The following is an 18,290-nucleotide window of genomic DNA, read 5'->3' as shown; positions in this document are numbered from 1 at the left end:
AAGGTGTATTTCTTTATAAATCATGTCCAATCAATTGAATTGGCCACAGGTGGACTCCAATCAAGTTGTAGAAACATCTCAAGGATGCCCAAAGGAAATTGGATGCACCTGAGCTCAAGTTGGAGTGATGTAGCAAAGGGGTTGAATACTTATTGACTCAAGATATTTCAGCTTTTCATTTTTAATTAATTTGTAAAAAATATCTTTAAAAAAACAAAACAAAATTCCACTTTGACATTATGGGGTATTATGTGTAGATCAATGACAGAAAATCTCAATTTAATCCATTTTAAATTCAGGCTTTAACAACAAAATGTGAAAAAAGTCAAACCCCACCCTTAGGCACTGTAGATGTGGGCCCCACCCACTATCATCCCCACCTGTGAGCATTGCTGACCCATACTGAGTGAGGGCCTTGATGAAAACATGAAAGAAATGTTTTACATGAAAGAAAACATGAAAGAAGGGGTACAGGGTATGAGGGTTTAAATTGTTTATAAAACTTTGTAAATGTGAAATCAATAACTATGGAAAAATGATCCAGCACTTGGGTTATGGCTCTGTTCGCTTCATGTGGAGACATGTTTCATGTGTGTCGTGCTGTGTGGTAAAAATGTAATAGACTCTGAATGAACTCTTTACGTGTTAATTTACAAGAAGGGTTTTCTGTCTAATGGAGGAGAAGTTTAAGGCTGTGGAGTTTGTGCCAATTTAAGGGCATACCTGCACACCATCTCGTTCACACACTTGTTTAGTGTTCACCCAGGCTAGTTAGGGCAGTTATTTGGTACACGTGGATAAGGAAGACTCGTCAGAAGGTCAACCTGGCATGTTCTTCAAACCTGTCTTGGGGAAAGGACAAGGATTTGTTTCGGAGTGCAGACATTCCTTATAATCCAGTGGATAAGCAAGAAATTGTGATGAAAGCACCAACGTTGGCCCATTGGTACATTTGGGCATGGGCTTTCATATAAGATCACGACACATTGTGGATCTTGCCCTTTAAGTGCCAATTTTATTAGTTTAAAAATGGCCAATGTAATGAAATTAATTGTATGTCATATCTCGGGTTTAAAGCCATATGAGCCACCTTCAGAGGCCATTTTTCCCTGCAGAGTGGGGGTTGGCCTTTTTTGGGCACCGTGGTCCCCTTTTTGAAGCAATGTTTTACAGCCGGATGCCCTTCCTGCCACCAACCCTGTTAGTCGCCTCTTGCGACACACAGGGAATTACCAGTGATCTGGTACTCAATTTGCCGACCTCGGAAGGATGACAGGCTGAGTCAACCCCCCTGGTGTTAGTTCAGTGATCGACCGGGATTCAAACCCAGGATCCTGGGATCCCAAGCCGGCACCCTAACCGCTAAGCTGACACCAGGCTTGGTTTAAAGCCATATGGAATGTTGATTTTGGTGATTCAACCAAAATTTACACGGTCAAGGGATTTCATGGTGATATTTCTGGGTTCATTTCAAGACGGCCATCTTGGATTTCAAAATGGGCGCCATGGGCAATCAGGCTGAATTTATCACATCTAAACTTCTTAGCAATGTACAAAAGTGATTTTAGGATACGCACTGACTGCAATACAGTGAAATAGATTTAAATTTCTGGCAGGCATCGGATTCAAATAGCATAGTACGATAAATACCTGTGCCATCGAAGGTGGGGAAAGGTTATGTTTTCACCCCTGTTTGTCTGTGAGCACAATATCTCAAAAAGATTTGGACGGATTTAGACGAAACTTGGGGGATGAGTTGGATGAGTGACAAGAACAAGGCTATTCGATTTTGGATGCAGATTTGGCCTATCATTGGGATACAAAACATTAACTGATCAGCCTGGTGGTGGTATGCGCTCTACCGAGTGTTGCCTCAGTTTTACTTGTCTTTACTTCGGCCTACATTTACGGTCTGGAGACGGTGGTACTGACAGAGAGACAACTACAGAGACTGCAGGTTTGTGAGAACAACTGGGTCAGGAGGACTGTGGGAGTGAAGAGGGTGGATCGACATAGAATGGATGAACTGGGGGAGGAGATTGGTGTGTCGATGAGCTTGATGGCGAGATTGGTGAAATGCCGGCTGAGATTGACTGGATTCTCTTCGTGCGAATGGGGAAGAGGGAAAAGCAAAGAGAGTGGATAGGTTTTTGTTTTTGTATACAAAGTCTAGGCTCGTGTGAGAGTGAATACATAAAACATAAGGGAGTGGGAGACAAGAGGAGGGGAGAGAGGGAAGCACAACAACAGTAGATAACAGGGACATCTGGATATCTGTGGAATGGAGAGGGCTGGGGGGGGGGGGGCACCCTAACGGTTGGGGGGGGGGGGGAAGGGGTACACGATATGAAACAAATTGACACTACAAGGACTTTCAGGAAAGAAGTTGAAATTTGAAAAAGGTGGATTTGGGGTGTTTTTAACGGGTGTAGAAAAGATCAAGGTTTTGAATGGGGGAAGATACGAGATGGTGGTCAACAGCTGTTTTAAAGACCTGGAGGGAGGAGTGAGTTCCAGAGGCGGGAAAATGAGGAGTGAAGGTGAGCAGAGAGTCTTGATTTTGGTAGTTTCACCAGAAGAGGGTTGCTGGCAGATCTTGTGTGTCCTGAAGGAATATTTGGGGGATAGAGCACAGACGAGCTGGAGGAGCTCAGCCGGAAAAGAGTCGGTAGATGGCAGAAAGCCCACCAACCTGCCTGAAGTGAGTGAGTGAAAGGTCCTCAGAATCAGCTTGATCACGGGACATTCCAATAATTTTGAATGCTTTGATTCTACAGCGTGAAGCCGAGCTAGGTGTGAGGCAGGCGCACCAGCCCAGAGGGGAGAGCAGTCCTCCATCAAGCTGCGAATGAAAGCCCTGTATGTGGTGAGTAGTCCGGTCGTGCCAAGGAAAGGACTTTGCACGACGGAGGATGCCCAGCCGGCGAATGGCTTTGGAGGCCAGCTTGGAAATGTGTTTTTTCCCAGGAAAGCAGAAAAGGTCATGGCAGAACGTGAGACCCAAAATCTTGAGTGACAGCACTTCTTGGAGAGGATTGTTGAGAAAGTGGGAGGTGGAGGGGGTGTTGCCAGATGGTCTTTCCGGAGAGACAAAGTGAGAGTGTGAGATTTGTCAGGATTGAAAGACATGTTCCACTTGTTTGACCAGTTTGTGATTTTGTCCAGGTCTGCAGAGAGTGAAGAGGCTGCTGCTTGCCGATCTGAGGGTTGAGATATGGAGCAGCAGAGAGTGGGGTCATCAGCAAAAAGATAGAGAGGATTTTCCAGAGAGTTGGAGAGATCATTGATGAGGACCAGAAAAAGCACAGGGCCCAGAACACTGCCTTGGGGAACTCCATCCTGGACAGGAAGGGGAGATGAGAGAATTCCATTCAGGGCCACACGTTGACTATGACCAGAGAGGAAGTCCACAAGCCATGCGTGGAGGTTTCCATGGATACCATAAGAGGAGAGTTTGGTGAGCAGGGCGGCATGCCAGACTGTATCGAAGGCACGTGATATGTCAAGGGAGACCGCTCTGATTTCCTGTTTGGCGTTGAGGACCTCCATCCATTGTTGAGACAGCAGAAGCAGCGTGTCCAGAGTAGATTGACCTGGACTGAATCCAAATTGATGATCAGAAATTGGAGAAGTGGAAGGATTTGATATCAGAAGCGATGATTGATTCCATGACCTTGCTGATAATTGGGAGCAGGCTGATTGGTCTGTAGTTGCAGGATCTGTTTTTGCACCTTTTATGTGTAAAGCGGTAATGTTGGCTGATTTCCAAGCTCTCTATTTGTGTGAACCTTGTATAACCTGGCTCCCAGTCTGAGTTTACCTTCTTTCCTTCTTTAATCACACTCACTTCAGTTTTCCCCTTTCTCATGATTACCTCATCTCTGGTTCCACCTGGTGGTGTGGTATTCTCGAATCCTCCCCCTGCATTTTTTCTGCATTCACGCTCCTTTAGTCTGTTTACACCTTCTGTTAGTCTGTTTGTTTGTTTCTAGTTTGTTCCGAGTCTGTTTACACCCCATGTAAAGTTTTGACTTTTTCAACATATTTCAACACACAGCTATTTGATCTTCATTTCAACAATATTGATAGATAAAGGTGATATAATATAACAAATATCATGAAACATTTCTATTTTGCAGTCCATTGTATAATTTAAATAAACATAAATGCAAATTTCGCACGTGGAAAAAGTAACAATTATGAATTTGAGGAGACCATTATGAATGTACAATTATGAATAGACTATTATGAATGTACAAAAGAGCACGCACAGCTGTAAGGACGAAGGTCGGGAACAGTGGGGAGTTTGAGGTGAAGGTGGGAGTGCATCAGGGGTCGGTACTAAGTCCACTACTATTTGTAGCTGTGATGGAGGTGCTGGCTCAGAACGTAAAGGAGGGTTTACCATGGGAGTTGTTGTATGCAGATGATCTGGTGTTGATTGCGGAAAGTATGGATGGACTGAAGGAAAAGATGAACAAGTGGAAGGAATGTATGGAGACAAAAGGTCTGAAGGTGAATATCGGAAAGGCGAAGGTGATGGCAAGTGGTAAAGCATGTGGTGAGTTGGAAAGAACTGGGAAGTGGCCGTGTGCAGGAAGGGTGTCGGAGTGAATTCCATTCAATGTACAATGTGCGCTGAGTGGGTTCATCAAAAATGTAGTGGTCTGAGAGGGTCATTAACCAGTGTGGCAGCTGCATTCAAATGTAAGGTGTGCACAGAGGGGGCTGCAGATGGAGGAAATGTTGAGTTGGATCTTGGAGACGGCGTGAACCTGGAATGTGGGAAAACATTTTGCTACCTTGGAGACATGCTGAATAGAGAAGGTGGATCAGACTCGGCAACGGTTGCTGGAGTGAGATGTGCATGGATGAAGATTCGGGAACTGAGTGGCATGCTGATGAGGAGGGGAGTGTCGTTGAAGCTGTAGGGAAAGGTGTATGCTGCATGTGTGAGAAGTGTTATGATTTATGGGAGCGAGACATGGGTAATGAACGCAGAGCAGCAACGAAGGCTGGAAAGGGTGGAAATGCGAATGGTTCGGTGGATGTGTGGAGTATCATTGAGAGAGAGAAAGACAAATGATGAATTGTGAAAGATGATGGGAATAGAGCCTGTGATTGATGCTGTGAAGAGAAACAGGTTGAGATGGTTTGGTCATGTGTTGAGGAAGGATGAAAGTGACTGGTTGAGAAGTGATGGAAATGAATGTAGAAGGAAGTAGAGGATGGGGAAGACCGAGAAAGTCTTGGCTGAAGATGGTGGAAGAAGAAATGCGGGCAAGGGGGTTAACAAGGGGAGATGCAGAAAATAGGGCTAAATGGAGAAGATTGTCATGGGGACCGCAAGGCTAACCCCCGCTCCAGCAGGGAAAATGGCCTTAAAATGCATGTTGTTGTATGTTGTATTTCCAACCCCCGACTATCCACCAGCCTTGGCACCAGCCAAAAAATGGTGGACGGCATGGGTGGCGGATACTCGAGTGAAAATATTACATTTTGAACATTTTCTCAAAGGTTGGCGGTAGAAGAGCATCCTGGATAAATTAGAGGAGCAAAAGTGGCCCTCCACTTGCAATTCAGAATCTTGCTCAATGCGTCATCTTATCTCATTTCAACCAAGAATATTTGTCAGTCATTTTAATTTTCTATACTTCCTCCACCCCTGTCTTCACTTTGCTCGTTCTGTTTTTATTGTTCTTCAGAACCTTCATTTCATTGCTCGTTTGTCACTTCTTCCTGTTCCTTGTGCAGGTTTAACAGAAATGGCCATCTCAAGTTGCACATGGACCGCCTGCACTGCTCTGAGACGCACAAGGATTGTACTGAGAGCACGTCCCTCTCCTCAAAGGCAGACGGCACGTCGTCACCCAGCGGTAGGATGAACCGAGAGCGAACTCCATTCGGCTCTGTCTTCGGTTGGAATGAAATGGTCAGGATAAGTTAATGGTTCATCCCTGGTTAACACATTCTGATTATATTGAGAATTCATTCATTATGTTAACACCGTGTGCCGCACAAACGACTGCACCGATCGCTGCACGGCTGCACCGATCGCTGCACGGCTGCACCGATCGCTGCACAGCTGCATCGATCGGATGTGGCATGAAGGAGGATCTGCACTTCGGCATGAAGGAGGATCAGATCTAACAGATCGCTGTCTCCATCGATCTTGCCAAGGCCGTAACACCTATCGGCTCAAAATCATTTTCACTGTTGACTTGGTACAGTTACACGTGTCGGGAATTTGGTACACGTATCGGAAGTACATACGACATAGCGATTGTGAACACGATTATCGATCACGATTCACCATCACGATCATCACGAACATAGTGTGTCGATCACGATTTGAAACACGATGGAATAATATTTACCGATATGAACAGTGATGTGGCTTTTATTGAAATTCTAAAGATACTGTTTAGATTTTGATGATTTGCGTGTGATATGATTCAACGGATGTTTATATGAATCGTTTAAAATAAAAAAAACCCTTCAATTTCTGATATTTTCCCATCGCCATATGCAGATTCGCCACGGTCCCACGATCGATGTTTCTATACGTGAACGTACCCGTTTGTTTGCGAACGGGTACGTTTTTCATGGAAGTCCTTCACGAACCTGCTGTCCATGTCTGACGTGCGAATGAAGGTGCTACAGGAATGTGGAATTTATTGGTTTCATGCTTTAGCATTCACCGTATCTGCATTGCCTGTTTGCTTCTGGCCTCCCACCCGTGCATAGCACGGGTATTTCTCTAGTTATGTTAATTTCAAAAATTATTAATTAATTAATTCAAAAAATTCATTAATTAATGAATGAATTTCAGCAGGCCAATATAACATTCACCAGGCCTGAACTTTCACTTGCTGTGCCTCTCTTTTGCGCACATAATTGTTCCTCATTACTCCTTGTTTATCTCACCTTGTGCATGTGATCACGTGACCGCTATAATCGCACTATGTATAATTTGGTGTTTGTTTGACTCGTATGTACTCCTAAACTGGACAGAATGAGTTGATACTTGGTGGTTGTACTTGGGGTATACTCGGGTTGGTTTTTAGTTTCAAAAATTCAGTTGCGGGGGGGTTCTGGAGAGGGGATGAGTGGTGGGAATTTATCTTGTGTCGTGCTTTTCCAGGTGCGAGTGTTTATTGAAAGTCCCAACGGTTTAAAGTATTATAATAATATCTCTGTATGAAGACCTTAAAAAAAAAAAAAAAACACCTTTAGAGGCCATTTTTCCCCGCAAGCGGGGGTTGGCCTTTTTCGGGAACTGTGGTTGTTGTTGTTTTTCGGTCCCCTTTTTGAAGCAATGTTTTACGGCCGGATGCCCTTCCTGACGCCAACCCTTTTTGCCGCCTTTAACGACAAGCAGGGAATTACCAGTGAACTGGTACTCAATTTGCCGACCTCGGAAGGATGAACAGGCTGAGTCAACCCCCCTGGCGTTAATTCAGCGATTGACCGGGATTCGAACCCAGGATCCTAGGATCCTAAGCCGGCACCCTAGCCGCTAGCCCAACACCAGGGAATTTGACTGTATGAAGACCTTATCGGATCGAAAAAAATACTTTGCCAAATTGCATCCATCCGTACTCTATTTTATTCACTCCTGGACAAAATACTCCCTCCCTCCCCCCCCATCCATTACCATGGGAACAGGTGCTTCTAGTAACAACAACAACAACAACAACAACATGCATTTTAAGGCCATTTTCCCTGCTAGAGTGGGGGTTAGCCTTGCGGTCCCCATGACAATCTTCTCCATTTTGCCCTATTTTCTGCATCTCTCCTTGTTAACCCCCTTGCCCGCATTTCTTCTTCCACCATCTTTAGCCAAGTCTTTCTCGGTCTTCCCCGTCCTCTACTTCCTTCTACATTCATTTCCATCACTCTTCTCAACCAGTCACTTTCATCCTTCCTCAACACATGACCAAACCATCTCAACCTGTTCCTCTTCACAGCATCAATCACAGGCTCTATTCCCATCATCTTTCGCAATTCATCATTTGTCTTCCTCTCTCTCAACGATACTCCGCACATCCGTCGAACCATTCGCATTTCCACCCTTTCCAACCTTCGTTGCTGCTCTACGTTCATTACCCATGTCTCGCTCCCATAAATCATAACATTTCTCACACATGCAGCATACACCTTTCCCTTCAGCTTCAACGACACTCTCCTCCTCATCAGCACGCCACTCAGTTCCCGAAACCTCTTCCATGCACATCTCACTCTAGCAACCGTTGCCGAGTCTGATCCACCTTCTCCATTCAGCATGTCTCCAAGGGAGCAAAATGTTTTCACACCTTCCAGCTTCACACCGTTTCCAAGATCCAACTCAACATTTCCTCCATCTGCAGCTCCCTCTGTGCACACCTTACCCTTGAATGTAGCTGCCACACTGGTTAATGACCCTCTCAAACCACTACATTTTTGATGAACCCACTCAGCGCACATTGTACACTGAATGGAGTTCACTCCGGACACCATTCCTACACACAGCACAGGGCCACTTCCCAGTTCTTTCCACCTCACCACATGCTTTACCACTTGCCATCACTTTCGTTTTTCCGATATTCACCTTCAGACCTTTTGTCTCCATACATTCCTTCCACTTGTTCATCTTCTCCTTCAGTCCATCCATACTTTCCGCAATCAACACCAGATCATCTGCATACAAAAAGGTGCTTCTCGTAACGATTGGAATAATCTGATTACAGGTGTCTTCTCTGGCCCATCTGAGGAAGAGAAACTTTACCTTTCTCTGTACTCCATGTGGGTCGAGGTCGATATCACAGGGATAGGGGAAGTTAACTAGAGACAATGATTAGATACGTCGCTGCGTATGATGCTCATTGACCATGGTGATCACGTGATGCTCGTTGACCATGGTGATCACGTGATGCTCGTTGACCATGGTGGTCACGTGATGCTCGTTGACTATGGTGATCACGTGACGCTCGTTGACCATGGTGATCACGTGATGCTCGTTGACTATGGTGATCACGTGATGCTCGTTGACTATGGTGGTCACGTGATGCTCGTTGACCATGGTGGTCACGTGATGCTCGTTGACCATGGTGGTCGTGATGCTCGTTGACCATGGTGGTCACGTGATGCTCGTTGACCATTGTGATCACGTGGATAGGGGACGTTAACTAGAGACAATGATTAGATATGCCGCTGCGTATGATGCTCGTTGACCATGGTGGTCACGTGATGCTCGTCCACCATTGTGATCACGTGATGCTCGTTGACCATGGTGGTCACGTGATGCTCGTTGACCATGGTGATCACGTGATGCTCGTTGACCATGGTGATCACGTGATGCTCGTTGACCATGGTGATCACGTGATGCTTGTTGACCATGGTGGTCACGTGATGCGCGTTAACCATGGTGATCACGTGATGTTCGTTGACCATGGCGGTCACGTGATGCTCGTTGACCATGGCGGTCACGTGATGCTCGTTCACCATAGTGATCACGAGAACCTTCAATCATTGATCTCTGGGCACTGATTAAGGGAAGCATGATATATGGTCATATTTGGTTATTTCACGTGCTCTTGAAGAGGAAACCTCACATTTGGTCAACATTAACTCATTGTTGGCTTTTGGGGTTTTCATAAAATTCCCTCAAAATGTTTGTGATGAAAATGGAACCAATTTCCACTTTTAGTAAAATTACCTGTTTGTCTTCCTGGTATTAACCTCTTCTACCTTTCACCCCTTTATGCCTGTCTTATTTTTGGTCTGTCTTGCCTTTGTGCACTGGAGTCCATAACTATGTCCATTGTCGACTCGTGACCTGTGTGTCCAATTCCCTGACCCCAGGTGACCTTGTGATACCCACGTCTGAGCAGATCATGTTGGGCCTGGTTCCTGGAGCCATAGATCAAGTGAGCACCTCAATAAGTTTGCTACAGCTAATTATTATTTTATCATCAGCTACATTTAAACGTGAAAGTTTCCTCTACCATCAGGTACACTCTACCTTTAACATATCATCAAGTAAACTTTACCTTTAATACATCATCTATCATCAGGTACATGGTATTACTATCAGTTAAACTCGAACTTTAATGTATCGATAAACTCTACCTTTTTTGTATATGGAGTCGAGGCTCATGGAGGAGCTAGAACGCAGAACGGATCAGGATACAACACAACGAAAGGAACAGCAGACAAAGAAGGGGGAAATGCCAATGAAGGGCTGAAGGACAAAATAGAGATGGAATTTGACAAATAAGGGATGGGGGGCAGGAAAGGACACATAGGGTGGACAACATGGATACAGAATGTACCTCTCAGGAGGGACAACTGGGAATTTGGAGACAGTTGGGAGTGGTGTTAATGGGTGTAGAAAAGATCGTGGTTTTGGTGTGGGAATGATCTGAGGTGGTGGTGGTGAACATCTGTCTCGAAAACCTGGATGGAAGAATGAGATTGAAAAGGATGTGGAAGTTGGTTCCACAGGTGGGGGGGAAAAAGAGGAACGAATGAGTGGAGGTGAGCTGTGATTCTGCATTGAGGTAGTGTCACAAGAAGGGGGTTGATGTTGTGCGTCATGCAGTAACTTGAGGGGATCAAAGTATGGAAACAGCAGAGGGTGCAGGACCAGAAGGGGGGCAGTAAAATCCATAGAGATCACCAACCTGTCTGCGATGGTGGTGATAAGCCTGTAGACTCAGCTTCTTCGTGGCAGATTCCAATGATTTTGAAGGCCTTGGTTTCCATGGCGTCACGCTGAGCAAGATGTGTGGCAGGGGAGTCAGCCCAGAGGAGAGAGCAGTACTCCATGAAGCTGAGGATGAAGGCCTTGTAGGTGGATAGTTCAGTCAGGTGTGCCAAGGAAGGACATTGCATGACTGAGGATGCCCACTCTGCGGCTGGCTTTGGAGGCCAACTTTGCAATGTGGTTTGCCCAAGAGAGATCAGGGCTGATAGTGAGACCCAAAAGTTTGAATGACTGAACGTCCTCAAAAGAATGTTAAGAAAGTAGGAGGTGGAGGGGGGTGTTGCCAGACGGTGTTTTCAGAGAGACATAGTAATAGTGTGAGATTTGTCAGAATTGAAAGACATATTGAAGTGTTTGAGCAGTTTATGATTTTTTTTCCATATTTGAAGAGAGGCTGCAGTCTGCCTGTCTGAAGGATGAGGGATGTCACCGCAGAGGGTGGAGTCATCAGCAAATAGACAGAGGATTTTCCAGGGAGTAGTAGAGATTGTTCATGAAGATGAAGATGAGGAATAGGACTGGACCCAGAACACTGACTTGGGGCACACCAGCCTTGACAGGGAAAGGAGATGAAAGGATTCCGTTGAGAGCCACACATTGGCTACGAGAGCAGAGTAAGTCAGTAAGTCATGTGTGGAGTTGGTCTTTGATGCCATTGGCAGAGAGTTTGTAGAACAAGGCCAGATGCCAGAATGTATCAAAAGCATGACACGTGCCCAGAGAGATGACCCTGATCTCATGACCTCCATCCATCATTAGGTGAGTGACCTGGTCTGAATCTGGATTGGTGATCTGAGATGAGGTTGTTGGAGAAAAGGAAGGATTTCATATCAACATATGAAGTTTCATATGAAGTTATATGAGTAAACATGAGTGGTTTGTAGATGATTGTTTATCAAGTTTGGAGAGTTGCACAAATGACTTGTTCTCTTCACATTGTGTTTAGGAACAAGCAACATACATCGAACACGTGACGGCCGATGGAGAAACCTTCCAACAAGTGATTGCCACCACCGATGAAATGGGGCATGTGAGTGGTTTGTGGACGATCGTGTGTGAGGCCATACCTCCTTTCACAATTTAAAGGATAACACAGGTAATCTATAAGCCTGGTGTTGGCTTAATGGTTAATATGACTGCCTTAAGATCTCAAGGTGTTGAGTTTGACCCCTGTCGTGCCATTAAAATTACACCAGGTGGGTTCACTGAGCCTGTTATCCTTCCGAGGATGGCAAAATGAGTACCTGCTTATTGGTAATAGAGGGCATTCAATCAGCAGAACTACCACGCTTACAGAAAATGATACAACCAGCAGCCGCAGGTTGCATACGAAACAACAACGACAACAGGTAACCTCAGAGGTGTAAATGCCGCCAATGCCAGAGCACGACATGCCATTGGTTTTACTCCCTTCTGAGTCATTCAGGAGAAGGTTTCTCCATGTGGAGTATATATCCAGCTCGACTGAAGGGCCGATTTACCTGTGATCCGCTGATGAAGTTGGTGTTCACAAATTCAGGTTGAAAGGAGCCAGGCCATGTGGAAAACTGAAGACCTCGGTGATTTCACCGTGTGATGCAAGAGGACAATCCTACATTGCCAGAGGTTTAGGACCAGCCAGGTGGACCTCGATCGCTCTAAAGATGTATAAGAAAAGTGTCGCTTGGACAATGAAGGGCGAGACCCATGTAAACCTTTCCCAGGGACTTTTAGTAAATAATTGTCAAATTGCACCAAAATCGAATCATCATTTCTTCACATTCTTTGAAGCGCAGTGCATTTTAATAACAGTGACTGGGCGACATTATAGTCGCCCAGTCAACGCAGTTGGTCGCCCAGTGAGTAGGATTTGGAACGACTGGGCGACAAGGTAGTTAATCTTTAAACGCTGTTTCTCGGGGCACGAAGTATGGAACAGGTGAATGACTTGACAGGAGATGTGGTGGAGGGACTTTTCAGGGAGACCTCTGTCACACAATTCTGTGATGAAGTCATCGGACACTTTGCTTGTGCAAACCTTCCTGTACCATGTGATGTTGCAGACTGCAATGGAAAACTGTACCACCTGATGAACATCTCTGTGGCTGGAATGGTGTTTTCAGGGATGGTACAAGCTTACCTGTCACCGACTCTTCACAGTAATGTACCTGAACGTGCTGTTTCATGTCACACTACCCCGAAGGGCCCAAAGAGTCTAGCTCGTCGAGAGGCCATCAACAGTCAGATGTACATCACACTCAACAGTCCTGAGACAGCACACTTTCATCCACGACCGGCAGTGGTGATGAAAGTCTTACAGAAGAAAGACCACAACCGAGATTTTGTAAGCACTGAAGACGGCACTTTTTAACGATTTTTCAGATGATTTGTCTCTGTATTGATCATTCTTAGTTCTGGATAACCCTGTGATAAATATCACATAAAAATATAATTTCACCTTTAATTTTTTATATATATATAATTTTTTTTTCAAATCACCACTTACCTTGACTCTTGCCGCCCAGTGAAATTTGCTTTCAAAATGCTGTGTGAAGCAGTGTACAAAATTACAGGTTTGTGCGAGTTGAATTTCGTTTTGAAAACGGACCAACAGAGACTTCCCTACGGAGGTTTCTCACCAATGATTTGGTGATAATTGGATACTAGTCTGACATAGTATGACAAACCAGGGGTGACGTATGTTGGTGACCAACCAAAATAGGTAATCTGGATGGAAAAGATTAAGCTTTAATCATGCATCTTGCAGGTCCAGTACTTGATCTCTCAGGACGGCCTACCTCAGGAGTACATCGTGGCACTACCCGAGGGTCACCAGCTCCAGTTGGTAAGAACCCAGAAACTGAACTTTCACGTTGGGCTCCGGTTATGGTTTGGAATTGCAACACACTGGTTTTTCTGTTCCCTGCCAGCTCCAGAATGGACAGATCCAGGATGGTGAACTCCAGCTCCAGCAGATCGAGTACGAGCAGAACCAAGCTACGCAGCATCTGCTGCATGAACAGGTGAGAGCCGTTGGCTCACTGTGCGGGCGGGCTCTACCAATAAGGACCCAAAACATCTCAGTGAGTAACATATAATGGGTGTAAAGCAGCAAGATAATTATTAGGCCCTGTTGGACTTAGTCCAAAAAGGGGCTGATGGATTGGATCTCATCCATCTGTCCGTCCGTCTCAGCGTGTGTCTGTAACCATATCTCAGACATGTATGGACCAATTTTGTTCATACTTGGCATAAAGACAAAACATGATGCTATACATATGCACATCATTTTGTTTCACAATGCACTCAAATACGGCCGACTGGCAGCCATTTTAGTTGTAAGACTCGAGCAATGTGACTGTCGCCAATATGCCTCCTCGTAGTCCATGCCCGTGACAACGGGTAGATGCCCTCGTTCACTGTCTTAAAATAAACAAGTGTGGTTTAAATCCCCCTTCACCATCACTGCATCACAATCGCCTCTCTCACACTTTTTATGGCGTAGCCCATAGGGCAAAGCCGTCTCGAACAGTGTTTGTCCGTCCATATGTATGTCCTCTCAAACGTATACCAATCAGAGCTTAGGATCTGGTCACATGACAGGGTGATGTGATTACGTCTGATGTCATTACGGAGGTACGGCGGCTGACTCCGCACACCGCCATTTTAATCCCAATTTTGTTCAAGCCGAACATATCGTCGAACCTGTCATGTATCACAATCGCCATGCTCTCTCTACCTTTACGTTTTTCATTCAGTGTGAAACACAAACAAACCGATTGTTAAAATGACCATCAAATATCGAAAGCATCGGTGTTATGGCTCTTCCATCAATACGGTACGTATGTTGGTGAATGAATCGAAGGTCCACCTCGTTTGAAGAAGAAGAGTAACAAAATTTATTAATCCACCAAGTACACGATCGCGGAGATGCTCAGGAATAGAAGGACTCACGAAACCTTCAGAATCCCCAAACATCTAACTCCACCATACTAAGAGTTGAGTTTAAATACAAAACCTGAATCAGATATACCAGCGAGACAAAGGCAGTTTCAAAGGAATGAAGGATTTGGATCGCCCATCCTGTCCTTATCGGCCCGAATTACAAATGAGACAAGGCTCCAGGCTTTATCCCCTATCGGCCCGAATTGCTAATCAAAGCCCTGGCTCCAGACTTTTATCAGAGAAGAGCTGTTCTCAGCTGATCCTGGATAATTATTTCGTTTTCAATACAAAGTGAAACTAACTACGAAAGCAACTTGCCATCATTAAATGGCACAATTCCCCACACGTATAGGCCTTAGGCTTCATGCCCTACCTTCAGACCGCTTCAGACAAATTAAGCCCAGGTTTCTTAACACAGTAGTGTATCATTTCAGTGGTGTAGTTTTTGTAATAGTAATAATAATAATAATAGAGTAAATATAACCATAACACTTTCATCCCAATGTTGTGAATGGAAACTTAATGGATTGAAGACACACTGAAATTTGGATTGTGATTGAAGGCTGCGTTTGAAAGTTTGTGATTGAAGACACACACTAAACTTAATGGTATGGTTTATGAATCGATGATAAGCAGTGTAACTGCGGAAGTAAGGAATTAGCCTCTGTTTTTTTTATATTAACGTCATTTTAGTAATAATGATAACGTAACATTAATATTACTAGTGAGGTACCCGTGCTACGCACAGGTGGGAGGCCAGAAGCAAACAGACAATGCAGAAACGGCGAATGCTAAAGCATGAAACCAATAAATTCCACATTACTGTAGCACCTTCAGTCGCACGTCAGACATGGACAGCAAGTTCGAGAAGGACTTCCATGAAAAACGTATAGAAACATCGATCGTGGGACCGTGGCGAATCTGCATATGGCGATCCGCGAATTCACGTTTAGAAAATAGAAACCATCATGGCATTTCTGTCATTCACTTGAACTCGATATCTCTTTTTTATTCCAAACAGCAGAACTCCAATCACAAATTAAATAACATTAATATAAAAAAATTAACTTTTAACAACATTCGTGACATAAACAAATATTTAAATCCTGATGTGAAGTTGGGTGAACAACTTGTTGGGTTGGGTGAACACAATTACGAATTCAAAATCGTAATTGTATTCACTCAATTCCAATCATCAATTGATACTTTAACAAAATGATTAACACGATTAACGTTTAACGATTTAACATTACGATTGAATGACGATTGCATTTGGATATTATCAAACCCGCGCATTGCCGTCATCTGTCCACTTCCGGATTTGCTGCAGGTTCATAATTCTCATCAAAATCTAAACAGTATTTGTAGAATTTCAATAAAAGCCACATCACTGTTCATATCGGTAAATATTATTCCATCGTGTTTGGAAAAACTGGAAAATTGGAAAATTTGGAAAAACAATATAGTGCAGCGGTTACCGGAAGCATGACACAATTACCGTGCACTGGCCGATGACGCGAGCGGTCACGTGTCCGGACTCGCCCGGGCGTGTCCAGACTTGCCCTCTCGGGCGAACACTCGCCTTGCATACCACGCCCCGTCGAGAGGTGTGACTTACCTATTTTGCATACCACGCCCCGCCTGAGAGGTGTGGCTTTTGTGTGTTCAGTTTGCGTTATAAATTGCCGCCTGTTCGAGGGGCGGATTCAGTGTTCTTTTGAGTTCTTTGGTTTTGAGCTAAATAAAGAGCTCGGTGAAACTTCGTTCCTGTGTCGTCCATTTTGTCTGGCTTTATCGGGCGAGCACAGCTCCCACAATTGGTGACCCCTTTCTACGAACACGACGATGGAGTCAGCTGTAGCTTTGAAGCTCCCGGGCTTTTGGGAATCTCACGCGGCCGTTTGGTTTGCTCAAGCGGATTCTCTCTTCGCCCTGCGGAACATTATGGAGGACACGACGCGCTACCACCATGTGGTCTCCACGCTGAACGCCTCCGCCGCGGCCCGGGTCCTGAGCTTCCTACAGCACCCGCCGGACGGCGACAAATACGGCGCGCTCAAAGGCCTACTCCTCGGTGCGTTTGGACTCACGGAGACCGAACGCGCACGACAACTACTACACCTCTCGGAGCTGGGCGAGGCCCGTCCGTCCGAAAGCATGGACCACATGCTTGCTCTTCTCGGTGACCACAGCCCAGACTTCCTCTTCCGCGAGCTGTTCCTCCAGTGGCTACCCGGGCAGGTACGATTAGCTCTGGCTAACTCGCCCATCACGGACCCTCGCGCCCTGGCCAAGGAGACCAATAAATTTTTCTCGGCCAGGCGACACGTCGGAGCGGCCGCCTGGGACCCTGGGCCGACCGAGGCAACACTCGCGCCACGACCGGCGCCTCCACCAGCCGAGTCCGTGCGACTGACGGCTGCGGCCGCCGCGACGCCCCGTCGACCAAACCCGACGCGACCGCCGGAGTCTCCACCAGAGCGGACCCATGTGCTATTACCACGCCAGGTTCGGGCAGAAGGCCAGAACGTGCCGCCCACCGTGCACTTTTGGCTGGTCGGGAAATGACCAGGCCGGCGCTCGCTGCCTGCCATGAACGTCGGCCATTCAGGCAGCCTTCTGTTTATCACGGACACGGAGTCCGGGCGGCGTTTTTTGTGTGACACCGGCGCTCAGCTGAGAGTGATACCCGCCTCGGTGGAGGACAAACAGGCCGCGCTATGCGGCCCCGCCCTGGTCGCCGCAAACGGCTCCTCCATCCGCACCTTCGGTTCGCGCAGCGTCGCATTCTGCTTTGGGGGCCAGCGCTTCAGGTGGGACTTCATCACGGCGAATGTGCCCATGGCCTTGCTGGGTGCCGATTTTCTTTGTGTGCATGGGCTTTTGGTCGACGTCAAACGGCGTCGGCTCATCAACGCGGAGACCTTCAGCTCGCTCACTTGCTCATTGAGCGGCTCCGCTCCGACCAAGCTAGCCTGCGCGCTCCCGGCCGTGGACGATTTCACCCGCCTACTCGCCGAGTTTCCCGCCCTCACGCAGCCGACGTTTTCGGCCATCGCCGTCAAGCACAGCGTCGAACACCACATCCCGACCACAGGTCCACCAGTCTACGCCAGGGCTCGCCGCCTCGACCCGGCCAAAGTCGCCGTGGCAAAGGCGGAATTCGACGCGCTGGAGCGGTTGGGCATTGTGCGGCGCTCGAACAGCGCGTGGGCCTCGCCCCTGCACATTGTGCCCAAACCGGGTGGCGGATGGCGACCATGCGGCGATTACCGCCGCCTCAACGATGCCACCACCCCCGACCGGTACCCGATAGCACATATACAGGACTTTTCCACCCGTTTGGCGGGGCGGGTGATCTTCTCCAAGGTCGACCTTATTCGGGGCTACCACCAGGTACCTGTCCGGCCGGCCGACGTTCCGAAGACGGCTGGAATTACACCTTTTGGCCTCTTCGAGTTCCTCCGAATGCCGTTCGGCCTTAAGAACGCGGCCCAGGCCTTCCAGCGGCTGATGGACAGTGTGCTGCGCGATCTCACCTTTCTGTTCGTCTACCTGGATGACATTCTCATCGCCAGCACTTCCCGGGCGGAGCACCTCATCCACCTGCGCACGCTTT

At 46.6% G+C, this 18,290-nt stretch overlaps 1 protein-coding gene across 7 annotated transcripts in view; it reads left to right on the top strand.

Annotated features, from left to right (window-relative positions):
- ZNF335 (zinc finger protein 335) overlaps positions 1-18,290 on the top strand; it is a 167,056-nt gene that overhangs the window by 137,994 nt on the left and 10,772 nt on the right. For 6 of the 7 annotated variants that reach the window (XM_068115359.2, XM_068115361.2, XM_068115355.2 and 3 more), the window contains 5 exons: positions 5,755-5,876; positions 9,844-9,908; positions 11,694-11,777; positions 13,494-13,571; positions 13,657-13,749. In XM_068115359.2, coding sequence (XP_067971460.2) covers positions 5,755-5,876; positions 9,844-9,908; positions 11,694-11,777; positions 13,494-13,571; positions 13,657-13,749 — 442 coding nt within the window. Of the gene's footprint in view, positions 1-4,426; positions 4,550-5,754; positions 5,877-9,843; positions 9,909-11,693; positions 11,778-13,493; positions 13,572-13,656; positions 13,750-18,290 lie in introns of those variants that run through there. The other variant, XM_068115362.2, reaches the window with a different exon arrangement.

This window comes from Myxine glutinosa, chromosome 5 (assembly GCF_964187855.1).
Source record: "Myxine glutinosa chromosome 5, kmMyxGlut1.1, whole genome shotgun sequence".
Taxonomy (NCBI): domain Eukaryota; kingdom Metazoa; phylum Chordata; class Myxini; order Myxiniformes; family Myxinidae; genus Myxine; species Myxine glutinosa.
Note: the sequence above shows the minus strand (reverse complement) of the source record. Positions and strands in the feature narration are given on the sequence as shown.